The sequence below is a fragment of the Globicephala melas genome, chromosome 10 (assembly GCF_963455315.2).
Source record: "Globicephala melas chromosome 10, mGloMel1.2, whole genome shotgun sequence".
In the NCBI taxonomy this organism is placed as follows: domain Eukaryota; kingdom Metazoa; phylum Chordata; class Mammalia; order Artiodactyla; family Delphinidae; genus Globicephala; species Globicephala melas.
This window is the reverse complement of record NC_083323.1, coordinates 34,264,515-34,275,549: the sequence shown is the minus strand read 5'-3', so window position 1 is coordinate 34,275,549 and position 11,035 is coordinate 34,264,515. Positions and strand designations below refer to the sequence as shown.

General features: G+C 35.3%; 1 protein-coding gene across 4 annotated transcripts in view; it reads right to left on the bottom strand.

The window, feature by feature from the left end:
• The window catches only part of SLC6A15 (solute carrier family 6 member 15), a 48,158-nt gene continuing 37,123 nt past the window's right edge, over positions 1-11,035 (bottom strand). For all 4 annotated transcript variants that reach the window (XM_060305555.1, XM_060305556.1, XM_060305554.1 and 1 more), the window contains 4 exons: positions 9,994-10,186; positions 6,981-7,140; positions 2,488-2,650; positions 1-1,375 (listed from right to left, as the gene is read on the bottom strand). In XM_060305555.1, the coding sequence (XP_060161538.1) occupies positions 995-1,375; positions 2,488-2,650; positions 6,981-7,140; positions 9,994-10,186 (897 nt within the window). In that variant the 3' untranslated portion in view covers positions 1-994. The remainder of the gene's footprint in view (positions 1,376-2,487; positions 2,651-6,980; positions 7,141-9,993; positions 10,187-11,035) is intronic.

Here is an 11,035-nt window from a genome sequence, read left to right as displayed (position 1 = left end):
TCATTTTTTAACTTTGTTTATTTGTAGCTTAAAATGTAATGCCATACAATTTTAACAGTCACTTAAAAAAGGATTTATATTTGCAGAAAACAGAAGCAAAACAGAAAGATATGAAATAAAATGCCATCTTGCTTCAAGTTTTCAAATCAGTACTTAGAGTACTAATATACATCTATATACATTGCAAGTATATTTTACAAATATACTATGAGTAATCTTGAAACCGCAATAAATACCAAGTAGGTTTTTAGGCACACGCATAAAAAAATGCGAAATCTGCATAATTCTTGAGAGTGCTGAGTGACTCATTCTTAGATCATTTTCACACATATATTTTACACAAAATATACAGCCATCACACACATGATCCCCAGTCACCTCAGAACCTCACCTTTCATCCCAGCATTAGTGCCTTCTTATTCTTTGATACTATTGCTCTATACAGCTATTACGTAAGAAAATATTTTGCAGTTTTCTTCAACTAATTGCCTAAGAAGGTATCAATGCTACCAAAATAAGTACAGCCTATCTACACAATATGTTCATGGAAGTGTGCTGAGTGGCACCAACTTACAGAACTGGTCAGTGTAACCCTGGGGGTTACCCTGAAGGCAAACTTATAAATTTTGAAGTATACCATTTTTGAGTTGCCCATACCATGACATCCAGAAATTATTAGAAACTGAGGTAACACCTGTGGTTTTTAGAGATAGGAATCCTTGAAAAAAACACCAAAGGTATTTTTGAAAATTCTGACCAACATGGACCTCAGTTATTGTACACTGTGTCTGTGGCTCTTTCTGTGCAAATGTAAACCAGAGAATCCAAAGGAATGCTCATGTTGAATTTACATACACTGCTAGGATTAAAGATCACAGCCATGGAGCACCTGAGATCGCCCTCTGATAAGCGAAGTCTATCGCTTCTCTTAGTAGAGCCAATGTTCATTGACAAAAATGAACCAGATAAAATCCCACTGATTTTTGCCCCCCAGCTACAAGTCAGATTCTGGCATATCTGGCATATCTGGCATATCTGCCATCAAGTACCCTATTCCATATCGTCCATTGGGAGCAGTATCCAGAGTTGGTGATCCACTCTGTTTTCTATAAATATTTTTACCAAAATTTGGAGAGGACATCTCGCTTGATATCTTTCCATGAATGAGGCTTGCATCATCTCCCTCTAAGTTTATAGGCTCCTTCAGAACCCGTCCTCTCTTATAGGTCACAGATGCTAAATTACCAGAACTATCGTCTATAAGGTTGCAGCGACGAACGATGAAGACAATTGGGACAGGCAATATTGCCAGGACCATCAGAGAGATACAGACAACCATTCCCCACGTTGGGTAGCTCAGAAATTCCTCTGATGCCTGTTAAAGCCAAAAAATAATTATTAATAATCTTTTTCTCTGCAGGGACATGAAAAAACATATATTTGTCTCAGGTTTATAAGAAAAGAATCTGGTCTAGTCTTATGATTTTGACTAATGAATTGCTGTGGAAGTGACAGTAAGCAACTTCCAGGGCAAAGCCTTAAAGGCCTTGCTGTTTCTGCCTTTGTGTCTTAGAATGCTACCCTGAGTCCATAATGCCTGGAAGAAACCAAGAATGAAAGCTCACATAGAGCCCAGGTCTCCAAGTTTAATCAACTGTATGAGTTAGCTCACACAAGACCCAAAGAAGAACCATCCAGCTCATCCACAGAACCCTAAGAAATAATAAATCATCACTGCTTTCAGTCATTAAGTTTGGGGGTCATATGTTACTAAGCGATAGTTACCTGTTACATGTGCCACATCATCTTTCTAAAATCTGAAATTAAATTTTGAACTACATCTGGCCCCAAGGGTTTTGGTAAGGGATAACAGACTTATTTGTTTAGAATAGTCTTGAATTTAGTTGTTATTATATTGAATTACTGACCATAGGATAAAGGTCAGAGGTATCTGAAAAATACGCATTCTGATTTTCTAACTGCTAATATGCACTTTAAGATTGCATTACTATATAGCTACAGCAACATGACATCAGAAATTGAAATAGTCGTGGCTAATATAAAACAGTTATAGCAAAACTTTACTTCAGTATTTACTTAAATTATGTATACATGGCTAATGAACAGTTTCATTGTTAGAGTATCTCAGATATAAGTTAGTAAATTTATACAGGAAAAAATATTTCTGGTGGTTTGATCAATATGTTTTCTAAAGTCAAAGGCCCAATTGGTTCATCTATGGTGACATGAATAAAATTACTTTAATGAGGACCAAGTCAGTACTTTTCATGTACTAATAAAGTCCACAACATATAAAAAAATCATACATATTTGGGGCCAAAAGAACATAAAAATCTCAAGATCCTCACATAAAAGCAACACCATTCATTTAACCGCAAACTATACTGTGAAAAAAGCAAAAAACAAAAACCTCTAAAATGACATTTTATGTATATTTTTATCTACCTTCCTTATTTTGCATTTTACCTTATCTTCAATCCATGCATTATAGCCAGGAGGACTTAATCCCATATTCACAATGCTAGCAATTAGCAGTGATAATAGCATTAGAGGAGAAATATATTTCCACATATAGTAGTAATATCTGTTGGGAGCAAAGCCCAGCATATCCTTTAAGTCTTCCATGAACCTAAATAGAACGAAGGAATTTAATTATTCCTCGAGTTAATATAGCTATATTAAAATATGGTAAATTACATGTCCTTTAAAATATGCATTATATCAATGGTTTGATGGGGGTTAACCATGATACCCTATGACATTTTACACTGAGTCTAAAAGTCATATTGGAAGATGACTTATAAATTAAGAACATTTATAAAGTAAAATGGAACCAGTTTACTGTAAGTTTCATTTGGAGAAAGTCCCTGTAAGTCAATTACTGGAAAGTCTCCTCCAACTGATGATTTCCACTCTATGAACACAATATTTGCAATACATTAAAATTTCCTTGTTTCTTTTTTTTTTAATTAGCCATATGTTATATCATCCAATCCAATTGGTGTTTATATTATCTGACCTCTCATTTCTTTCGGTAGTCTGTTTTTTCAACTGAAAGAAGGTCCATACATTGCAGTTGATGTATGTGTTTCTCAGACCATTTTTCATCTCTAAGTTCCTCGTACATGTCTTCATCGTTTCCTCTGATTTTTTGTTGAATCAGCTGATCACTTTGTCCCACAGTCTGTATTTGGCTGATTGCATTCCCACAGTTTTGCTTCACAAGAGCATTTGATCCTCCTATTTCCCATGAATTAACACTTAGACCTAGTAATGATTAGACTTAACATGTTCTTTTTTTTAAGAGTCAGGTTACTGAGGTACTTTTTACCTGAAGTAAAATTCACCCTTTTTAATTGTATGATGTTAACACTGTCAGGAACATGTAGCCATTTCGTACTAGTCTACATCCCTTAATGTTTATCTCGAGATAAATATTTACTGCCCACCCACCAGCCCTTGTATTAATGTTTCTGCAGACTTCTTGGTTGTCTAAACCTAGTTCTCTCGTAGATTCTTCAAAAAGAGATCGTAGTAACTATATTTCCTAATTTCTTGCATGTTTCTAATTGTTTGTCTGTGGTCACTATACCTGAATGTCAGTTCAGCTGAATTTAAAACCTGTGGCTTACGTTTTTTCCTTGAGAATCATACATATGTCTAACTACATAATATTGTTACAAAAATTTTGTTAACTATTAGATTTTTCTCTTATAAATAATCTTCTTTGCTGTGTTTTGTTTTGTATTATTTTTGCCTGGATGCCCTTTTTCTTTGTCTTGTAGTAACAAGGCTATGTTAGCTAGGCTATGTCCTCGTGTTGGCCTTTATGTCTATTTCTCCAAGTATATTGTTTGCCCTTTCAACATTCAAATTAATTATTTCAGGCAAGTTTCTTCAATTATAGTTTTTAGCATTTGTTCTGGCTACTGTTTTTAGAGGCCTTCATTGTACATATGCTGAACCATCTTTGCTTAACTACTGTGTTTATTTATTTCTCTTAAATCCTTTGTTATTTCTCCTTGATTTTCAAAAGCATCCCTCCTTTCTAGCTTCTAATTCTTCTGAAATTAGGCACTGTGCTTATCATTTTTGTTTTCTTTTTAATTTGATCTTCATTTCTTAAGTGTTTTTCTTTTATTTACAATTATTTCCTGAGTTCTATCACCTCTGTTTTCAAATCTTCCTTTTCTCTAATTATTATAATTCTCAATTTTAAAATAACTGATTTCTGCTCTTCTTTGGTGGCTTCTATCATTTTTAAACATTTATTTCACCTCATTTTGAAGTATTGTTAGTTTTCCATCTATTTTGCATGTGTGCTTTTGTTGTCTGCAGAGATTTTACTCTTTTTTTTAAAAAAAAGATTTTACTCTTTTTTTTTTAAAAAAAGAAACTTTTCTTAAGATTTGGCCACAGTTAAGTGAAATGAATTTTCCTGTGTGTTTTAGGAGGGAGGGATGGGCCTTTCCTCTCTGTTTTTGCAAAGTAATCAAAAAAGGTGGCCTCAGAATTTCTCAGTTCTGTTTACCTCTGCTCTCCTCCTCATACCGACCTGGACTTTCTTTTCCATGGACCCTACTACCTCTCTCCTACTCAACTCAGGTTTTGCTCCCACCACTTTTTCTTCAGTGAAGAGCTTTATCTTGGAAGAGAACTTTGGGTTAATCATTTCAAGAGTTTTTAGAGACCAGCACTGATGATCTTACTGTATTTTGGTCCCTCTGCACTCCGCAAAATGTGGGCAAAGATCCTATAGAATTTCTCCCAGTTTAGCTCACTGTCTTCCGATTAGCCTGCCACACATTGCAGGGAGGACCTGGGGGTGACTGGAAAGCTGTCAGAAGCCCAGCTGCATATCCTCTACCATCTCCCACACGGAAGTGATATCACACAGGTCCTGTGGCTGCCAGTGGTTTGCCCCAACCTTTCGTATTTGAGGGTTCACAGGAATATCTTCTTGCCCGTGTTTATGGGTATTTAGTTCTGCTTTCTAGTCATTCTTTTTCTCTTTCATTTTTAAAAGGAGACTCAGGAAAATACAATCTACGCAGCCATCACTTTCAGCTTTACAGGATCTTCCTTCTCGTTTCCTCTCGTTCATATTTCTTCCTAATCCCTAACTTGCTATGCTCCAATATTTCTTTTTCTGCATTTGAATTTACTGTCTCAAAGGTTTAGGTTTTGAAAGCCTTCTTTCTCTCAACTCTGTGTCTGGAAATGTAGGTAAATGTGGCAGAAGACAGAGAAGAGCTGAGCTCATGACACTGTTGAAGGTGAACAGGAAGAATATAAGGTTGCTACGACATTTAAAGGAGGGGAAAGTAAATAAATGAGAGCATTTTAGACAGGAGAATTCTAATTCTGCTCGTAGGACAAGATATGGGCTTTAGAAACCAACAGACCTGGTTGCGAATCATAGCTCCATCATCTTTTAATGTATATCTTAGTCCTTCTGAGCTTAATTTTTGGCATTTTCGAAAAAGATAATACCTGTCTTGGAGGATTATTGTTAGACTCATAGACAACATATGCAGAGCACACTACCTCACATACAGCAGAAATTTATAGATGCAAGTATTATTAGTAGTATTATTCTTCCTGTTGTTATAATGATTATTATTTAGGAACTACTAAAAAGAAATATTTACTACTCTGCCTATTGTAAATGTTGAACTGTCTAAATGGAAATCTAAATTATGACCTTATTGATCCATAGATCAGTCCAATAACAATGTCAAATTCCAACACAGTGCAGGTTAGGAGTTGGGGGTAGCTTGGTATAGAAATATCTGGTTTTGAAATTAAAGTCCTGGCTCTGCAACTAACATACTGTGTCCTGTACAAGTAGGGCCAATTTTCCATCTAGGATATGGGTAATAGTAGTTACCACAGATTGTTATAATGACTAACATTAACTGCGTGTCATACAGCTATTACTACTATTGCTATATAGTACATGATCATTAAATGTAAGTTCCCCTATCTTTCCTTGCCTGGAGCTTTTGCCAGTAATAAAAACGTTCTTTAAGTTTTGTCGCAAAGCTCACTCAATACCAATAAAGTTCTTTATGTTGTTTAAGAGGACTCTGGTCCTCAATTAACTTATTCCTACTTCACAGAGACCTCTAATAAGCTTGATGGTCTTATTACCTTTAGTTAATCCATATATGTTAACTAAAGACCACAACTTTAAAAAATATTGGACAAGGCCTCCAGAAACTTTTTTTATTCTGAGACTACTCTAATGCTTCATTTCACACCAAGTATATATACTTTTCAAACCGATCAGGTATATAATTCAAAGGTTTAAGCATCTCATGAAGTCATGACTCCACATAAATAAGAAGTTTATGTACAGCAAATGGCATATATATCCTGGAGCATCATATATATATGCCACTTCCCAAAATTGGCCTGCGACATAAAACATTGTGTAACATGATAAAATAAGGCATTTTATAGCATAACAAAATAAAATTCCTCTTGTAAAACAGGTTAGCAACGTAATTAGAAGTATAGTCTTTAGAGTTAAGCAAAAATGGCTGTGAATCCCAGGTCTGCCTCTGTTCAGGTGTGTGACGAGCAAGTCACTTGCTGTCTCACGAAGCCCGCATTTTCTTATCTGTAACAATAGCTGAAAACAACTTAACGAGGTTCTTGGAACTTTGCCAACATGCTCTAAACCTTGGAAGTTCCTCTCTGATAGCCAGAATTAAATCAAAGCTCCAAAATCCTAAACTACATTACCATCAACACCATTCTATCTAATCACCTAATAAGGGGATAGACTTCATTAAAATTATCGAATGAAGAGGAGCCTACAAAAGACTTGATTTTTGTGGCGAGGAATTTTTCCCTCTAGTCACTTCCCTCCTCTTCTAAATGAGATATATATTAACAATTGGTCTTTCCAAGAGAGAGATGAAAAATGAATGCATAAGAGAGAATATACTTACTTATCTATGCCATAAACAAAGGATACAGCAATATTCTCCAAAATGACTACAATTAGCAGAGGCAGGGTAGCAGAATAATCATCAAACATTGTAACAAAGTAATTCCCAGAGCGCTGCACAAATATCAGGCCAATACAAAATGCCAGAAGACAACAGATAACTGGACCAAAGGAATAAATAAGAAAATTAAGCCCTACTCAGAGTCAAGTCTTTTAAACTTCATTATAAGTTATTATACACAAACAATAATTTTGTTTCCACTTTTATAAGTTGTCAATGATACAAATAGGATACCTTTCCTGATACCATGGAATATAACATATTGGGAATTAGTTACCTGGATTTAGTCCCAGATTTAATATGAATTCATTGTAAGACAGTAACTCAACTCATCTCGAGTCTGTGGAAACGTGTTTACTAAACACAGATAACAAATGAGGCAAAACTGAGGATATATTAAAAGTATAAGTCTCCATGCCCTTCTTCTCATTATTAATAGCAAAGTGACCTTTCCAGGCAGCAAATGTTTGTGGGTCATTTCTACTTTTAAGAATGTTTTATAGTTTTGGAAGCAATACTGAATTTTGAAATTAATAATGAGATTAGTGTAGCTTATAATAAGACTATGATAGCATGTATTTTTCTGTCTGACTGAAATATGGTTATTGTTAAAGCATAACTGAAAAAAATCTGATGAGACCTTGCCTTAGCAGCAATCCATAGCTCTGTCCTGATAGTGCCCAAACAGATTAGTTGGGAATACATCTGTGACAGGGTTGGGCAACCTGATTCTCCAGGTAACTAAGAAGAACCATCTAAAAGGAGTTTCTGCAGCAGTACTGAAGAAAGATGCAGAAACTTCTAACCAGCTACCCTTAATATAGAAAGTTAGAATTCTGGAATCCATATGATATTCCCATATTTTTGTTAGACTCTTTATTCTCTCTTGCACGTTGGTAGAGAAGACCTCAAAAATAAGAGATGACTGTGTTCTCTTTCTCAAACAGCTTTTAGCAGAGGTGAGTAAAAGTGAAAGAAGTGGAGCAGGTAAGGGCAGTTCAGAAGGGGAGAAAAGACATCCTGGGGGTTCCATCTGATGGGGGTTCCCTAAAAATCTCAATAAGTATGGGTTAAATTAAGCCATTTCCTCCATCTTGTAAGCGCTATGCTAGTGGTATGAGTTACATCGTACATAAGTGAATATTATATATAAACATACCATGCAGAAAAGGAAAAGTAGCATTCACTTGGAGTCTAATGCATATTGAAATATTTGAATGCTTGTCACAGCAAATTGTACTCAAAGTCTCAGGATCCAAGTAACTAACGGAGCTTGGATTTGAACCACAGCCTGTGTCACTCTCACTCTCTCCTAATTACATTATAGTATAAGGTAGATAGGAAGAAAGTGTATTCCAGGTGGTAAAGACACTGAGAGTTTTGCTGACGATGTGAGAGGAACAGATAATGAGTAAGTCACTTATCTAAGTCCTACTGTCCTATCAGAGGAGATGAAAACATCTGACAAAGGTGATGGGGGAACATTTCATCTAAGTATATAAAACATGACTCAAAGTAGAAGTATGATCCCAGAATACAGGTAACAGGCATAGAGAGTATATTCCTCTTTACTCTGACCTAAAGGTCTTCCACTGGGAGTTACCAAATACTCACATGTGTGTTTCTCCCTCTACACTGTTGTTTTCCCTTTAATTTTGCAAACCCTCTTACCACAGGAGGGTTGGGATATGGGGCAAAGACGAGGAAAGCAGCAAAGATGACTGTTACTTAGTCTGCATGTCAGGCAGGGTATTGATAGCCTTAAAATAAATAGAAACTGCAGAAGTAGAGACTGCCTTTCAGGAAAAGACAGAGACATTTCTCATTTATGTTCAGCTGAATCAAAGATATTTAGATGTAAATATCTCACAAACTGCTGAAATTGTTTTATACACACACACTTAGCAGAAGGGTGAGTGATAAAGATATATATGTATTTGAGAGTTATTTACACATAAATTATTACTAAATCTTTCAGCGCTAAAAACAGAGCCTTGGTGAGCTTGTGTACCACTGCCCAGCATTTAAGATCATCTATGTATTTTTTCCAATTAAGTATTGCATCACTTACCAACACTCTTGCTGCACTCTGGTCTGGCTGGCTTCCCCGCTGCTTCCTTTGTCTCTACTTGGCTATGTTTATGAACACTATCCTCTGACCCCCTGAGAAGACCCCTCCCCTTTCGAATTCAATTTCCATGCCTTTCGCTGACAGTTCCCTCATATATTTAGATGACCTCTGCTGCGTCTTAATTCATAGAACAGGTAAAGTCCCTATCATGCTATCAGTATATTACATGGTACAAGTCTTATCTACACACCTTGATTTTAATTATCAGTCCTATTCTTTTTAGAGGAGAGGCTCTCCTATATCTCTGTATCTCTGTTGTAATTTCTCTTATATCCTTGATATCCCTCAAATGTGAGGACCATGCAACACACAACCAGTACTTTAATAACTACTTGTAGATTGGACTTTTAACAACCATCAATATTGATAAATTGTGTTATTGTCTTTCCTACCTAGATGTATTAACTTCTATCAGGCTACAATTGCTCTTTTATATGAGAACTCAGTTTAGGTTTATCAATTTCAGCTATGCACTTTTGGAAAATCCAATGACCTGAACTACTATTTTTATAATTATCTGAGTTGAATACAAAATTATACATGAACATTCTGTGACTTTGTTCTAGCGCCAGTAATTCATGATAATGACATTATTACTAATAAAGAGTAATAGAATAAATGATCACTAATAATTAATAGAATCTGTATTAAATATGTCATTTGCATATTATATAAGTAAAGCCCTAAATAACAAATACTAGTATTATTAATAAGTAGACATTAATAATAAACACTTTTCCTATTTCCATCTCCGATCTCTCACCAAGGGTAAAACAGCCCGCCACATCAGTTCAATGAAAAGTCAAATACATAAAAACTAACCAGTGAGAATTTCTTTCCTCACTTTGAATGTGTCCACAATGGGTGTGATGATCCCTTCAATGGTTCCAAACATGCTGCCAAGCCCTAGATTTACCAGCATGAGGAAGAACATCACTGACCAGAAGGGAGATGCAGGGAAATGTGTCATTGCTTCTGTAAAGGCAATAAAAGCTAAGCCAGTCCCCTGAACAGCCTGTAAGATACACAAAACAGCCACGTTAATACAGAGCAATATGAAGTGCTGGCTATATATACATCAGTTGCAAAGGGCAGGAGAACTCTGAATAATGCATGGGAGTTACTGGAGATAAACACGCTGATACCATGTTGTCTCCTAAGAAACTGTGCCTCTAAATAAAATTCAAGGTGATCGTGTTATCTCATAAAAACAGCAGGTAGACCAAAATTTTAAAAGAACTTTAAGAGTAAGTTAGGAATTAAATCTTTCCTTCCAGAATTCGAGATTTTTATGTTAATGATGGCTTCATCCATAATTTCCTGCACGTGATTCTTTATGTTTAGTCTCAAGTACAGTTAGCTATCTTAAAGCAAGTGATTAACAGCCAATTTCTCCATTATATTTTCCTTTTTGCCAATGTAAAGAGAGGGTGACAATTAATGCAAGGCTATTTATTCATGTTCACCTATGTCGTGTTTATTAAAATGTATGACAGTAGCTAGAAAAAGGACTTAATCATGACTTATTGAACACAATTATTAAGATGAACAAATATCATTCATGTGTCCAAACAACCATACAATATGTAAGTGATAATTGCAATTCAAGTTTTGTATTAAATATTATACCAGGAAAGGTACCAGACTAATTTCATTTTCTGGGATGAAAATCACCTAATTTATACCCATATTTTAAATTATTGTGGCTTAATCAGTGAAACTGCTTTTCAAAGTAAAACAAACATTTTTGATTTAAGAAAATGTGTTCTCTGAAATAAAGAATGTGAATTTTGAAACAGCATGATCTTCCACAGGTATTTTAAAGATCATTTTCCTAAAAGAAGTCTTCTGGGTAATGCATATT